The sequence below is a fragment of the Gymnoscopelus braueri genome (assembly GCF_963280865.1).
Source record: "Gymnoscopelus braueri genome assembly, chromosome: 4".
Lineage (NCBI taxonomy): Eukaryota > Metazoa > Chordata > Actinopteri > Myctophiformes > Myctophidae > Gymnoscopelus > Gymnoscopelus braueri.
The window spans coordinates 6,206,726-6,223,228 of record NC_137605.1 but is presented as its reverse complement, the minus strand read 5'-3'; the positions used below and the strand labels follow the sequence as shown (position 1 = coordinate 6,223,228).

At 38.0% G+C, this 16,503-nt stretch overlaps 3 protein-coding genes across 3 annotated transcripts in view; all 3 read left to right on the top strand.

The window, feature by feature from the left end:
• Positions 1-811: 811 nt before the first annotated feature.
• On the top strand, positions 812-6,496 carry LOC308083937 (interferon-induced very large GTPase 1-like). The gene is made up of 5 exons (XM_080426367.1): positions 812-864; positions 1,052-1,174; positions 1,660-1,739; positions 2,405-2,464; positions 2,860-6,496. The coding sequence occupies exon 5, from the start codon at positions 4,217-4,219 to the stop codon at positions 6,113-6,115; it is 1,899 nt and encodes a 632-aa protein (XP_080282493.1). The 5' UTR covers positions 812-864; positions 1,052-1,174; positions 1,660-1,739; positions 2,405-2,464; positions 2,860-4,216; the 3' UTR covers positions 6,116-6,496.
• Positions 6,497-6,739: 243 nt separating this feature from the next.
• Positions 6,740-9,430, top strand: LOC308083945 (interferon-induced very large GTPase 1-like). The gene has a single exon (XM_080426377.1). It carries the CDS (start codon positions 6,874-6,876, stop codon positions 8,047-8,049), a length of 1,176 nt encoding a protein of 391 aa, XP_080282503.1. The 5' UTR covers positions 6,740-6,873; the 3' UTR covers positions 8,050-9,430.
• A 3,522-nt stretch (positions 9,431-12,952) lies between these two features.
• The window catches only part of nbn (nibrin), a 44,355-nt gene continuing 40,804 nt past the window's right edge, over positions 12,953-16,503 (top strand). The window contains exon 1 of the mRNA XM_080426356.1: positions 12,953-13,343. Coding sequence (XP_080282482.1) covers positions 13,313-13,343 — 31 coding nt within the window. The 5' untranslated portion in view covers positions 12,953-13,312. The remainder of the gene's footprint in view (positions 13,344-16,503) is intronic.

Sequence of the window (16,503 nt, the reverse complement as noted above, 5' to 3'; positions counted from 1 at the left end):
TCCCGCCCACTCTCCTCCTCGCCCCTCCCCTCCCCTATCCTTTCCTTTGGGGGGGGCGGAGCAGAGGCGATGATTGACAGGCAAAATCCCTCACCAGCGACACCCGCAGGCAAAGATTTCTTTTTTCATTGCAGTTGAAAAGGCTTTAGAAATGTGAGAGAAAAACACCTGCCATGGATCACTGGAATGGAATTTTCACTTAAAACTTTATGTACACTTTTGAAGGACCATGACAAAGACTTTGAATGTGGTGTAAAAGTGAATGTCATTAAACCTTTAAACTCTACTTTGTTAACCAGTATCCCCCAAAGGTCTATACTCTGACCACTCCTTTTCCCCTTTATACCAAATCTCTGCGCTGAAAATAGTAGATCTACAAGCTCACAATGTGTTGTGGGCTTGTATGTCTGCTATTTTTGCTGGACTGTTGGACTAATATGACTTGCCCAGAATAGTTATGCTAGGGTTCATGTGGTAAATCACAAAAGATCATTAATAGCTTCTGGGAAGCAATATAATTTATGACTATGGATCATATTATATATTTATCTCTATTATGTTATTCATGAATCATTGATAGTCTCCTTGTGGTCTGTTTGAGGTACCATATTTGTTGTGGATGAACTTCCCACACAAGGACACCAGTTTGCCCTTGACAAACTGGTGTTTCCATAACAATTACCGGAATTGTTGCACTGAGCACAGCCCAATGAAAGCTATAATTTGATTGGTCATGAAAGAATCCACCTCCAACACACCCACTGATAATACTGTATATTAAGTCTTATCCAACCCATCTCCCCACTTGAGAAGAATCTAAAGGCTTCTGAGTCTCAACAATCCACCTCTCAGCTGCTGCAGTAGGTAAGTAATATTACAAATATTGTAAATATTTGTACTATTTTGCTGCCATGCCCTTCTTCTTTGTGAGTTGATACATACTGTATAGCCAAATGTGATTGTGCACAAGCTGTGCAAGATTTAAAATCATAACATTTGCATCAACATAGTAGTTTTAGTTTTCATAATTGATGTCATAATTGTGTGTTAGTGCTGCGGTGCCCAGGAAGTAGAGTGTCCGTCTGGTTCCCGGTGCGATCCCCCGCTCCTCCTGGCTTTGTGTCAAAGTGTCCTTGGGCAAGACACTGAACGCCTAACTGCTCTGAGCATGTTGGTGCCTTGTTTCCTCTGCCGTTTGTGTGTGAATGTCGTCACCTTGCTTAAATAATGGCCTCTGTTTTTTAAGTTTTAAAGAAAACAAAAAAAACCTGAACCAAATACAAACTTTATGATATTTCTTAATCATTTCACCAAAAAGGTTTATAACAATATATGACTATTGACATACAATACAAATAACGCTGTCTGTCAGTTATGTAACATAAGAGGATTAAATGACTTAGGACAATTTTTGTTTTGATTTAGGCAATTGTAAACCTGCCTTACTCCAGACTTATGCCATTTTTTAAATATAGGCCATTTTATTACAACATAAAATGGCCTATAGCTCACACCCTTGACATAGGCCATTAAACGACTGGGGTGGGAACAGCATGATACAATTTTTTTTTAAAGGATGTAGGCGATTTTACCAGAGGTGAAAGAACTAATTTAGGCAAAAATAAAAATGTCCTCAAATAATTACATTATTTTAGGAAGGTGACAACCCCTGCCAGCTGTCCGGAGAAGTAACAGCATGGACCTAGAGGATGCATCAAACATGGATTTTCCTCCCAATAGTGAGTATCAATTTGTGTGTGTGCGTGTGTGCGTGTGTGTGTGTGTGTGTGTGTGTGTGAATGAATGTAGACCTAATGCACATTGTAAAGCACTTTGGATAAAGGCGCTATAAATAACCTACATCATTTACCATTGTCTGTTCAATGAGTAATTGTTGACAAAATTCAATAGATTTGTTGTGACAAAAAATAAAGATACTGTAATTCATTGTGAGACACCTTCTCAGAATAATGACTTAATACCAGAGTTAGTATTACAAAATGATATATTCTCATTATTTTGAGCTACTAACAAATTATTTTGAGCCACTAACAAATTATTTTGAGAACATTTCATTTCTGTCTATGAGATACTGAGTCATTAGTTTGAGATACAAATTATTTTGAGAAAGTTTCTCATTATTTCTAGTTAGTACGTTAATAGTTTTGGATACAGAATCATTTTTGAGAAAGCGTCTCATTAATTTTCATTTGAGCCTCTCTTGTGCATTTTATTACAGATAGACATATGTATTGCCAGCTCTATTTAAACATTTTTCTTTCTACGATGATGAGAATAAGGGTAATAATAATAATAATAATAATAATAATAATAATAATTTGTATGCTGCAGTCAATGTTTTTATTGTTTTAATAACATATTTTTATTTTTTATTTCTTGGTAGTGAAGCATGGAGGAATGACAGAGGTATTAAGAATGGACAGACAAACAGAAGACCATCAAGGTACAGCATACATTACTCTATAAAGACACATACTGACACGTGTACTTTTTTTTACAATGAAAAATCTCTGGCAGTGGGCAAACGCAGCCAGAAATAAGTCTAGCAGTGAATGAGTTAATATTATTACTTTAACATTTTCTTATTATTAATTTCTTACCTTTGTCATGAGGTAAGCAGTAAAAAGTAAAATTAAGCAGGAAAATGATGTAGTTTAACAGAAAAATCCAGCCGTCAGAAAAAAAGGGTTGCCATTGTATGTTCATGCAAAATCATGGATAGGCCTACATAGAATTTTCACATTTCTGAACCAAAAATGTTGTTTCATATGAACTTTTGTTTTCATACATAAATGTTACAATATAGTTATATAGTTTTAAACATTCATGGCATTTTAGGCGTTTTGAGGGAATCAAATGGGGGTAGTGCATTCACGGCAACGCTCCTTCCTACCTCAAGGAATTAGTCTCTCCACAACCCTCGACCTGCAACCTCCATTCTTCAAACACTAACCTCCTCAAAACCCCCAAGACCAACCTACGTACCGTGGGCGACCGGGCTTTCTGCTCGGCTGCCCCCGAACTGTGGACGCCCTCCCTGACCACCTGAGAGCACCACAGTTGATTGACTCTAGGCTTTATGTCCCTCTAGGCTTTATATCCTCATGTTTTTTTCAGTTTCTTAGATGTTCGTTAATTGTGTGATGATTCGTCTTTTTATGCAATTGCCTATTGTAGCACTTTGAGATTTTCACAAATGTAAAGTGCATTATAAAATCCATTATTATTATTATTTAGTTACAGATTGACGATAAGAATGATTTATTTTGAGTTTAAGTATGAAAATCTCAGTTAATGGATTCCAAATGGCTAATAACAGTGACAGCTGTTGCTAAACACTCATATACTGTAATCTACGACCAGTGGTGGGCAATGTACTCAACCACAGTACTTGAGTTAAAACATTATTCAACTCCAAGTAAAAGTTACTCAGTCAAACATTTTACTAAGGTTAAAGTGCAAGAGTATTAGCTTTAAAAACATTTAAGTATTACAAAGTGCAAGTAAAATTAAATGTTATTGTATAAACTTTGCCCTGCGTTTACATAACAAAACGATTTTACCAATAATTTTCCTCTATAACAGCAGCTATCAGCCACTGGAGTAGTGTGGTGGTGTTTACCTGCAGAGACACACTGCTTTCTTACTGTATTTTGGTGTTTCCACTGTTTGTTTTGGTTGAGCCCAAAAACGTCCCTGTCTACCAAAACAAAAAGTGAAAACATCAAATTACAGCCAGAGGTCAATGTGTTTCTGCAGGTAAACACCACCATACTCCAGTGTCTGATGACTGCTGGTATAGAGGGAAATGATTGGTAAAAGTGTATATGTCACAGGGAAATTGGCATTCGTTGGGAAATTGGAAAGGTATGCTCGTTTTAGGCGTGGTTTTTTTACGCGAGGCGCTCCTCCTCGCGAGGAGGAGGAGGAGGCGCAAGGCGGGGCTTTGATGCGAGGCGGCGCGAGGAGGAGGAGGAGGAGGAGGCTTTGATGCGATGGCTTTTGTTGTTCCCCCCCCACACCTGACGACGACAACAACATAGCAACCAGGAAGCTACGCTAGGGGAACGCTGAACACGCGTTCACACGCACACCCACGTGATAATAGTTGGACCAATTCGAATTTCTTTCTGATGTGTCAGCAGCCACCTTTCTTTTCCTGGACAGAGTTGAAGAAACTGAGCACGAGGCATTGATGTCTCTTCCAAAAGATGTAATATCTAAACTATTCTTTGTCTGTAATCTCAAGAGGAATGCTGGAGGGGATTTTGAAGCTGTCATGAAGACAATTCAAGCTTTACAGCTGACACACAAAGTGATAATCAGACGCCAGAACATAAACATTGCAGAGTTTTCAAAGAAATTAGGTACAACCATCAAGGAAGTGTTGAGAGATAAACCAACAATGATGGCAATTGAAAACATGTCTACAAAAGCAGCTGATTTTGGCATTTGTGTGGATGAATGCAAATGTAACTTAAAAAAGACAGGAGCTTTTGAGATCATGCAAGGCATTGGTGTTCGCAATATAGGAGATTACAAGAAATCTCAGCTTCCTTTGCAAGGAGAAGATTTGAAAATCTTAGCTAATCTGGAGAAAGAAGAATGCAGATTGCAAAACGCTGGCCATGACACTACTTTAGAAGAGTACAAAGCTCAGCTACGCACGGAAAAACAAGAAATCCGTGATAAGCAAAGCAAACACACATCAACAAAAGCAATGAAGAAGTTTATTGCATCCTTATCCACAACTGAAAAAGAGAAAAGAGATTACTTTCTCAAGTGGATGAAACTCAAGCTAGATTCACAGTCACGGAAGAAGTTGTCCAAACTGCGCAGTGACTTCAAAGAGCACTGCCAGAAACAAGACAAAACACAAATCTTAAAGTTAGATCAAGAACTTTTGGCTTGCTCTTTGGGATTAGAGCATTACATGAGAGAGATAGGACAAATCTACGAGGTTTCCTTTTACAGCTCTATTAAAGCTCCTGATGAGATACGTTCTCTGCCTCAACTAGCTGCAGAAATGCTCCTAGATGGATATCCTTTAGAGCTATTGGATGGTGATACCTCCAACATACCAGAGAGGTGGGTGACAGATGTGCTAACAGAGCTCAACAGTAAAGTTGGAGGTAAGAGCAGACTCTTAGTGCTGACTGTGTTGGGTGTACAAAGTTCAGGGAAATCAACGTTGCTCAACACCATGTTTGGTGTACAGTTTCCTGTCAGCAGTGGTAGATGCACCAGAGGAGCTCACATGCAGTTCCTCAGAATTGGAGAAGATATGAAGAGCAACTTGAATTGTGACTTTATACTCATCATCGACACAGAGGGCTTGAAGTCTCCTGAGTTGGCACAACTAGAAGACAGCTATGCGCATGACAACCAGCTTGCAACCCTGGTCATTGGTTTAAGTGATGTCACTATTGTTAACATTGCAATGGAGAATGCAGCAGAAATGAAAGATATCCTGCAAATAGCAACTCATGCATTCTTGAGGATGAAGCAACTTGGCAAAAAGACAATTTGTCATTTTGTACACCAAAATGTTGCTGGAGTCGCCGCCCAAAGCAAGAACCTGACAGAAAGAAAACATCTCTTGGATCAGCTCAATGAAGCAACACTGATTGCAGCCGGAATGGAGAACCAGTCTTCTATTAAATCATTCACAGATGTGCTAGATTATGACATCGAGAAAAACACATGGTACATTCCAGGACTATGGCATGGGACACCCCCCATGGCACCAGTGAACACAGGATACAGTGAAGCGGTATCAGATTTCAAGAATAACCTTCTGCAGACCCTAAAAAGTGGAGAAAACTTTGAGGCCTCACAGATTCCTGACTTTCTGGAATGGATGAGCAGCCTCTGGAAAGCAGTGAAATATGAAAACTTTATTTTTAGCTTCAGAAACACTCTTGTGGCTCAGGCCTATGACAACCTTTGCAAAGAGTATAATCAGTGGGAATGGGCATTCAGAAAAGAGATCCTCTCTTGGCAAACAGAGGCAGAACTGGAGATTTCCACTGCAGAAAATGAGAATGACACTCACCGATGGAATGCAAAAAATCTCAAGCATCACAAAATATAGGGATCCAAAAATAAGAAATGAGAGAGAAACTTCAGAACTACTACAAAAAGAAGGACAAACATGTAAATATTATAGAGAGATACAAAGCAGAATTTTTAAATGACATCAATGGTCTTGAAAGAGAAATCACACAGTCAGTGAAAAATAAATTGGACTATGCACTTGAGCTCAAAATAAACACAGAAAGGGCTGAAGACATTGGAAAGAAAGGAAGACAATTGATTGAAGAACAGGTGATGAAGTGCCTGGGTGATTGCAAAGGTGTGAAACTAGATGAAGAAGAACTGAAAGACAGGTTTGAAAAGATGTGGACTGCAGCAACTGTAAATATATCTGGTCTGAAAGAGCAAGACATATCTGCCAATATTCGCCAGCAGTTGAGAAAACACTTTGCAAATCGTAATGTCAATGAAAACCTGGAGAAAGACTTGCTAGAAATCGGAAAAGAACCATTTAATGTGAGAACTCAACACTTGGAGATGAATTCTGGACTTCAGTGGATTAAGAATCAGCTCTTCGTAAAAGACCTGAAAAGAGAAATGTAGAGCATCTCCAAACGTGTAATTGATAGTTGCACAAAGGTTGTGCTTGAAACAGCAAAAACAAACAAAGACTACAATGACACTTTCACAAGAGACCTTCTGGAAAAAATTGAGAGTTACCTTAAAGAAAGCTGCACGAGCAACAAAGGCAATGCTCAGTTTGATGTTGACCTGACATTTCACATTTGTGGCATTGCTTCAAGGGAATTCCTTCAAATGCACAGAATATTCCTGATGGAAAATAGCCCGAAGAATCGCTTGGAGAAGTACAAAAGTAAGTACTTATTAGATTTCCTAGACTTGTACAAAGAGAAAGATGATTGCAAACGCAAAGCAACTGATTTTAGTCAGTCTTGTATCAAACCAGCCATGGAAGACTATATCAACAGAGCTTTAGGAATTAACATCGTGGATACAATTTTGACAAGCGATCATTCAGCAGAATACAGTTCACGTTCATACTTCCAGTATTCCCTTCAAAAAGAATTGCTGCAAAAAGACTTCAGTTGTTTTCTCAAGTACATGAGCAACTATGAACTTTATGTCAAGGATTGGATACTTGAACACATCCTGACAAAAATGTCAGAGGACAAATGTCTGTGCAAACTGAAGAGTGATAATCTGACAATAATAGTTGAGAAGATAACAGCAGCAATTGACTCAGCATCAACTGGAGAGGATGGCTCTCCTTTGCCAGATAACAATGAAAGCATCCCAAAACTCATTGACAACATGCACAAACACTTAGTGAAGGACATCTCAATTTCAAAGGAGGATGTAGAGGTAGCATTATTTCAAATAAAAAGCAGATGCCGACCATTTACAGAAAGCCTCAAGACATCGCTGCATGAATTAAAAGAACAACTCCAGAAGGAATTCTCAAACACTGAAGACTTCACTCAAACACTCACTCAAACACTGAACAACCTTCCTATCAAACCACAGGATGAGCTCTTCAAGCGGATGTTTGGCTGTGGAAAACAATGTCCCTTCTGTAAAGTTCCATGTGAGGCCGGAGGTAAAGAACATGCACTACATCATGCATCTGTGCATCGGCCACAAGGACTTGGTGAATACAGATCTCGGAGAACTCAAAAGCTGGCTCAATCACTGTGTACGACAGATGTGCATGGTAATGGTACATTCGGAAACACACAAACCAACTGGGAACCTCATCCTTACAAAGAATACCGCACTTACTATCCAGAATGGAACATTCAACCAGACCCCTCCACAGAGGCATCTGACTACTGGAAGTATGTACTGGTGACATACAATGAGAGATTTGCTGAAGAATTTACAGCCAAACCAGCTGATGTTCCTGAGGTCTGGAGGAGCATCACAGAGGAACAAGCATTGAATGGTTTGAAAGAGACCTTCAATATAAAATGAAAAATGCATCTGAAGCAACAGACATAACATTTAACAGAATGTAACTGGAAAGGAACTGGAATCTGCTAAATGATTATGAATTGTAAATGTACATTTGTACTTGAACAAGCAGCTCTGAATTGACAAGGACATGGAATTCACAGATGAATTTGCCTTGTAAGCAGAATGCAAGCAAATGTTATGATCGTCTTCTTGACCATAACAAAGCTATGAACAGTGTGTAGGCTACTGCTACTGCATCATCTGAAGCATCAGAAAAGAGAAGAGCCAAAAAAAGAAGAAGAAGAGAGAACATTCAGGAGACAGGGCAAAAACATTAATTGTATAGAGAAATCCAAAGTGGACATTCTTAGTGACATTAATGGTCTTGAATGAGAAATCACCCAGGATGCGAACAATACACTGAACTGTCCATAAGCTAAGCAAATGAACACAAAAATGACTCGGGACACAGAAAAAGAAAATACAGTGTCAAAATGAAGTGTGAACGAGATGTCACACAATCGGATGAACAATTGAGAGATGAATTTGGAAAGATGTGGACTGGGTAACTGTAAATACTATTTACCTGGTCTGAAAGGAGGACACATATCTGTTAAACAGCTGAGACAAACAATTACAAATACAAACAATTACAAATAGTAAATTCAATGAAGAATGGAGAAATCTAAAGACTTTTCTTTAAAGGTCCCATTTAAAGTGAAAACTCAACATTGCAGAACAAATCTACAGAATAAGCTCTTCAAAATAAGCATGAAAAGACATTTGCTGAATAATGCCAAGCCAGCTGATATTCCAGAGGCCAGAAGGAGCATCATAACAGAACAAGGATTGAATGTCTTGAAAGAGTCCTTCAATATGAAATAAAAAATGCATTTGAAACAATGTGCCCCTTCCAACTTTTGTTTGGAATGGAATCGGAAGAAACAGATATAACAGTAAACAGAAGTATAAACACTAAAACAGAAATGATGAATTTGTCAGCAGAAAGCAAGCCAATATGGTTATTATAGTCTTGAACCTAAAATGTGAACAGTTTGACAAAAAAATATGAGTTGAATAATTCTGACTGAATGTGACTTTTTTCACACCTTCAATGTATGATCATTGTAATCACATTTTGCATTGAAAATGCATTTGCTGTATTTGGCGAAAATAATAAATACATTTGAAAGGTTTTACAGTTTTCCCATTTTATTTCTTGCCTCAAATTACAAAATGTACTGTAAGTGTGAAAGAGAAGATGTCGTTTTTTCTAATCGTTTTTAGTTGTTCCCACAGTACCCATTTTGACATTACTGCTTGCAAAATGTGAGCAAAACACTATAGACCCAAACTAATGTTGACGTAATACCACACATGAATGTATAAATATCATTCATGCATGGATGGATATTAAAGAGAATGCTCCATTAAGAAAAGGGGGAAAAAATATTAACTTGTCCAATGTTTTCGTGCATGTTCTCTAAATGTGACAGATATAGACTTTACATGCTGGTATTTAAATGACATGCAGTGGTCAGAATGCTGAATGAATTTACACATTTCACTGGGTCACCCCTGGCTCACTGTCTCACCACTCAGTAATAGTTGCCAGAGCTATCAAGGTCACAAGATATTGTGGGCTAAATAAAGCATACATGAAAATATACCATTTCAGGGTAATTGTATACGTGGGTTTAATCAGTATTATGAGCAGGTTTTGGAGGTTTTACTGTTGAGTCCTCTGGTTATGTTGTGAATCAAATTCACACACTAAAAAAGCATCTGTGAGACGAGGTGTTCACATGATAATCCTATAAGATCTACTTTCACCAACTACGTATCATACAGTATTTTAAACTATACTACTGTACATGTGTGTTCCTCTTTATAACAATGGTAAGTGTACACTGCCACCACCTGGCCTTACAGTATTAGCATGGCTTGTCACCTTGCCAAGTGACACACATGTCTATTCAAAGAAGAGCAGTCCTGGTCTCACTGTGTGACGCCATAACCCTTACAGGAAGCCCATAGCAATGAGCATATTAACTCAGAACAGAGAGGATAAAGATAATTCCTTTTAACAGGACGTTCATGAAAGTCCTTGCGGGCTTGTTTCCAATGAGGGTCTGTGAGCAATTAGGGGTTAAGAGTCTTGCTCAAGGACAAATTTCATTTTATCGACACATATGCTGGCGTGGCCTGGAATCGTACCTGGGGCAACCAGGGCCTCTGGCTCCCTAGGCGGGCTCACTAACCACTCAGCTATGGCCGCCCCTCATGAGAGATGGCATCCACCATGAAGAAAACAGAATAACAGGGCCAATAACTTCTCTACTGGGCCTGAGTAAAACTTTGCTAAATTGGAAGTTCAAGGTTCAAGGTTCCTCTATTGTTACATGTTGTGCACTGTTAAGAATAATTAAAGTGGTGAAAGACGACAGTGCCATATACAGTAGGTCTTTTGACCGAAACATTTGTCCTCCTATCACTTATGCACTTTAGCACGTGGTTGAGCATGTAATAAATAAAGAAAAAAGTTAATTGTTCCAGTGTCTGTCTAAGGGGTCATCCTTGCATATTGTTGTGGTGTGCGAGTCTTTCACCACTTTAATTCCTCTTAGTTTATGAGACCGCCGCACTAACACTAACCTTAAAATAAGGACAAAGTAATGCACTATGTACTGATAAGAATAGAAAATATGTTTAATGGTATTAGCAGCAATAATAGTAATAATAAAAAATATAACAATTTCATTGTCTTAATAATTATTTTGGAAAATAAAAAATATAATAAAATAAAATAAAATGAATGAAAAAGGTAATTGAAAAGAACACTACCCCCTAACATGGTTAAAATGTGGTTTGGAGTTACCAATGGGTTTACAGTATATAGGAGGAGGGCGTGTATGATAAAATGTATACCAAATATCTATTATCAAGCAACTTGAGTAATGTCTGGGTGCACACAACAGTTAGAGTAGATGTTAAAATGACCCAAGAAGTGTTTTAAAGTGAAATGCCCCTTTAATTACTTAGTTCTATTTGATTTCTATTGTCAGTAAAGATAAACAGATAAAAAAGAAAAAAGAAAAAACACGTTCTGTTGCAAGACCTGGAAGTAGAGTGAGTTTTTAATGGGTTCCAGCTAGGGCTGCCAACTACCTGAAATTCAAATATAGGCACCCAGAAAAAAGATAATTGTACAGTTTTGGTATATTATAGTAACAACCTGTAGGCCTACTATAGTATACGTATGTATATGAGCTGTTTGAACTTGTAAGATGTGTGCCGTTGATTGATTCCCCACAAGTAGGCCTAAGTAACAAAGTGTGTCCCTTATCAGACCAATAAGGGACACGCCTTTTAGTTTCCAAATAATATAAGGGACCATTCCTTATTTCAAGGGACGTTTGGCAACCCTAGATATCAGCTCATGTGTGGAGGGCAACGTGGCTGTTGATGTGGCAGCCACAGTCTTGAGGAGAGAGGAGGTGGATGTGGGCATAGCAGAGGCCCCTTGGGCATCTCTGAGTACCACAGAATAATAAAGGAGGAGATAGCTAGGAGGTGGCAGAATCAGTGGGAGAGGGAAAAGAGAGGATAGGTTGAAATAGTGTTAGTGGAGGGAACGTCACTTTGTGGAACAGGAGAACAGGTGGTCATGACGAGGTTGAGGTTTGGACACTATGTGGAGTAGACTCACTGTCTCACATTGAGAAACATGAGGATGGACAGAAACATTAACATTTCAGGCAGTGGTGGAAAAAGTATAGGCTACTCACATTTTTTACTTAAGTAAAAGTATCTATACTGTAAAGAAGAAATACTCTTATGTTACAAGTAAAAGTCCGGTAATCACTCATGACTTGAGTAGAAGTACAAAAGTATTGGCATCAAAATATACTTAAAGTACCAAAAGTAAAAGTAGGCCTACTATGCAGCATGTCCCATTTCACAACTTATCATGTGTACAATTAAAAAAATATATATTTTGAAAATAGCAGATGCAATGTGTTGTAGGCTATGCTTGTAGATCGGCTATTTTCAAATAGCCAAAGTTTAAATAGAGCTGAAGTGGTCATGTACTGTATGTCTAAAACATTTTTTAATCTTTTGAAAATAGCCCTGAATATCACAATTGACAGCACCAACTTTTGTAATCCAATTAAATTGTTTAAAGCTCACGCACACTGTCAAGGGCATTGGTTCTCAATTTTCTCATTTTAACCACTTTATCCATATTTTATATTTTGGCTATTCACAAATACCAGATATACAAGCTCACAGCGTGTCACTTTGTGCCACGCTGTGAGCTTGTGTATCTGCTATTCGTGGATATTGTTTTAAATATTGTTTTTACATACATCTTCAAAACAGATAGGGGTCCACAGCCAGATACATCAATTTGGGGGTCCTTGACTTGAAAAGGTTTGAGAACCACGGGTCAAGGGTCTTCTGTGTGGTACTTTGGTGACACCATGTGGTGACTGGTTGTCATATCACTAACACATCACTAACAACATTGTGTGTGATTTCTGTTGTCAATAAAGATCAGGCGTGGCGCTAGTCCTGAAACATGACTGTCATCATAGCATGACAGTCATGGCGCTACTTGGTCTTGTTTTTTTTAGTTTTTAGTTTTATTTACAACCAGCACATCTACATCAACGTTCAGATGTCAAATATTGATGCTGACCCCTCGGCCATGGATGTAACAAGTTAAAACACATAGGTCTAAGTACCCGTATCTTCCGTATTATTAAAAAAAAAGCTTTTTAATCTGATCGCTGGCCATTTATTTCGAATTTTCTCCATAAGATTTTCTCTGCGCCCCTATCGGTTGCCAGGTGTATTGCACACTGATACATTATATGCTTTAATAGAAAATGGCTGGCGATCGGATTAAAAACCTTTTTATTGAACAATACGGAAGATACGGGTACTTAGACTTATGCGCTTTAACTTGTAACATCCGTGGCCGGGGGGGTCAGTACTTTATATTTGAAATTTGAACGTTTAAGTAGATGTACTGGTTGTAAATGTAAAACTTTCAAAAAACAGGAACAAGTCGCGCCATGACGCTTGTGACAGACGAACGTCATGTGAGCGCTTGCGTGGCGCGTAAATTTGACGTCATGAATTGGCGCGGAAGTTGCTGTGGTTCGCAGTGACAACAGAAGCCCCTGGATGCGTCTGGATCATACAACCCACATATTCATACATCTGATCTATATACAGTATCATCTATGTAGTGAATGTTGTCCTTTCTGACAGAATGTGGATCTTGAAGCACCTGGAAGCCGGAGGTGAGTTCAGATCGTTGGGTTAAGTAGTTCACCACCATCTTTGCTTTCAGATCTAGTCAAACAACACTTTAAGTGAAGTTAGGTCCAAATTAAAGGAACAGATCGGGGGTTTTTTATCAGAAAAGGGTTGACAAACTGTACAATTGGGCCACGATGTTACTGAAGTGTCACTATGTTGTTTATGAACCAGACAGACAATTCAATATTGTTCTTCCCATTTGCAGTCAGTGGTGGAAGAAGTACTCATTATTATTATTATTATTATTATTATTATTATTATTATATTATATTTAGTATATATTATTATTATTATATTTAGTAATATTATTATAATTGTATTTATTATTATTATTATTATTATTATTATTATTTTTTTTTTTTTTTTTTATTAAATATGATAAGTAAAATAACCACAATGCAGAAATGCTCTGTTACAAGTTAAAGTCCTGTATTCAAATTGTTACATTTTACTTGACTATACAGTACAGAATGTATAGAAGTACTCATTATGCAGAATGGTTCATTTCATATTATTGGTTTAGCCTTGGATCAAGACTATCATATATGTATTTTATCGATTTTGGTATGTGCACATCTACAAAAGTAAAAATCAGACTCTATTAAATACATCTATGATAGTCTAGATCCAAGGATATTATTGGATTATAGTAAATGCATTAATGTGTTCATCATCACTTTTAATATTGCAGCTGGTAAAAATGGGGCTGATTTGAATTACTCATGTGCTGCTGAGTAGTTTAACCTATAATAATGCATAATTATTTATAACTAAACTAATGTATGTTTTGTCATAATAATCTCAATCTGCAAAGTGACTAGTAAACAATTAAAGCTGTCAAATAATTGTATGGGGGGGAACTATATACAGTCTTTGAGGTGTAGTGGAGTAGAAGTATAAAGTATCCACACATGGAAATACTCACAGTAAAGTAAAAGTATCTAAACATAGTTCTGTTGTCTTGTTTAGTGGTCTGCTTTTACAGTCTACAGTAAAGTGATGGATTTTCTGGACTTTCCTGGCTGTTCTTCTAGCTGTTATATTATTTGCTTTTACCAACTTAGTTGTTATATAGCAGCATTACTGATGATCAAAAACCTCATTGTGTAAATATTTTATGAAAGCCCCAATAATTATCCCCACAACATCGATAGAGGTATTTCTGGTTAAAGACTGTTGTTATATTTGATGTAAATGCTTGCCAAGCCCTAAGTCTATAATCTTTGAATATATCTTTTTTTAAAGCAAACATTTGTAACTCAAATGCACAGCAGCCATATTGTGAAGACATTCACAGGTGTTACCAATGATACTAATGAAGGCTCTGTTCCATTCTTGGTCAAACAGAGTCATGGTGCTGATATTGTGCATGTTGACTCACTGGAAACACTCTGCTACACCAGTGGGTCTCAAATTTGGGTCCAGGGACCCTCATGGTTCCTTAACTTAAGGCAGGGGGTCCTCAGAGTTACTACAGGGGGTCCTCCGCCAAATCTTTGTGTGATATGATTTTATTTTTGCCATACCTTTTTACCTTACCTTGAACCTTAGCATCCCTTTTCTGAGGAGAACTTTAGCCAAAAATAGCAGATCTACAAGCTCACAACGCCTCGCAGCGCGAGGCGTTGTGAGCTTGTAGATCTGCTATTTTTTGGCAAAGAGGTATAGGTGTAGAGGGGAAAAAGAGCAGACCAAGTAAACAAAAAAAGTTCTGAAACACAATTGTATACAATATAGAGGGGGTCCCTGCTTCATCTCTCTCTCAGCTAGGGGGTCCTTGGCCTGAAAACGTTGAAGACCCCTGACTTAAGGGGTTTCCAAATGGGCCCTTACGGGTGTGTAACTAAATGGACCCGTAACTCTCAGAGTTCTGGGGGTCGTGGAAATTGAAAAATCTGAGAACCACTGTGCTACACTAAATGGAACAGAGCCTTCATTAGTATCATTGGTAACACCTGTGACGGAAGTGGATAATATGGCTGTTGTGCATAGAGCCTATTCTACAAATGTCTTCTAAATAAAACAGTTTTTTGAAGAAAAAAAACTATAATCAGTGGTTCTCAAACATTTTCATGGCAAGGACCTCTTTGGGTGCGGACCCCCATCTCAAAATGTGTTGTTCCAGGGACCCTCAGAAGCAAATATTGTACTTTTACTCCACAACAATTATTTGAAAACTTTAGTTACTTTGCAGATTTGGGATTATTATTACAAAACTTACATTAACCACTTACCACTTAGCCATACATCCATTTCGGCCATTTGAAAACAGCCGATCTACAAGCTCACAATGCGTCGCGATGCGACACGTTGTGACGCGTTGTGACCTTGTAGATCTGCTATTTTCCAAACATTTTTATACATTTGAAAACTAGAAATGGGACATTCTGCATAATGAGTACTTTTACTCTTGGTACTTTAAGTACATTTTGATGTCAATACTTTTATACTTTACTCAAAGTACATTTTGAATTCTGGACTTTTACTTGTGACAGAGTATATATTTCCACCATGCAGTATAATTGATACTTTTACTTAAAGTTGTACAATGCAGATTCACAAATAACGATTTTTAGCAACCTCTGCTGGTCACAACCGTCACTGCATACAATTTCCGTAGTCCTCGATTACCCAGAATTCCATTTGTTTTCACCGGAAGCCGGAAGCGTTTCAAAAAGCGTTCTTTTAATTGTTTTATACTATCTGTGGATCGTTTCTCTTAGCCAGTGGAGCATTAGTTACCATGAGCTGCGTTTTCTTTTTCTGTTCTTTTTCGATCTTCCAATCCTACATTCTCTTAAAATCAGCGTGAGGTTCCTTTTTGTTATTAGCGCGGTAGTTCCTGGCCAAACAGGAAACCGTTGCGGTAGTTCCTGGCCAAACAGGAAACCAGTGCATTTCCGCCTCCGTTTTCCGGCCAGATGACGTCATTTTCCCGGGAAAGTCCCCCCCGTCACCGTTCAATAGAAAATATATAAATAAAAGGCTTCCGGGGGTGAAATTCATGGAGTGGGTGTTGTGAAACTTTTGCCACTCACAAAAGATATACAATTTAACTTTAGTTTTGTTGAAAATGTTACCTAGTATTACTTTAAGTAAGACATTTGAGTACCCGTAATTTTCGCACTATAAGCAGCACCT

What these genes read in the sequence shown, in the direction of transcription:
- LOC308083937 (XM_080426367.1), top strand. Translation starts at nt 4,217, where the DNA reads ATGTCTCTTCCAAAAGATGTAATATCTAAACTATTCTTTGTCTGTAAT.
- LOC308083945 (XM_080426377.1), top strand. Translation starts at nt 6,874, where the DNA reads ATGCACAGAATATTCCTGATGGAAAATAGCCCGAAGAATCGCTTGGAG.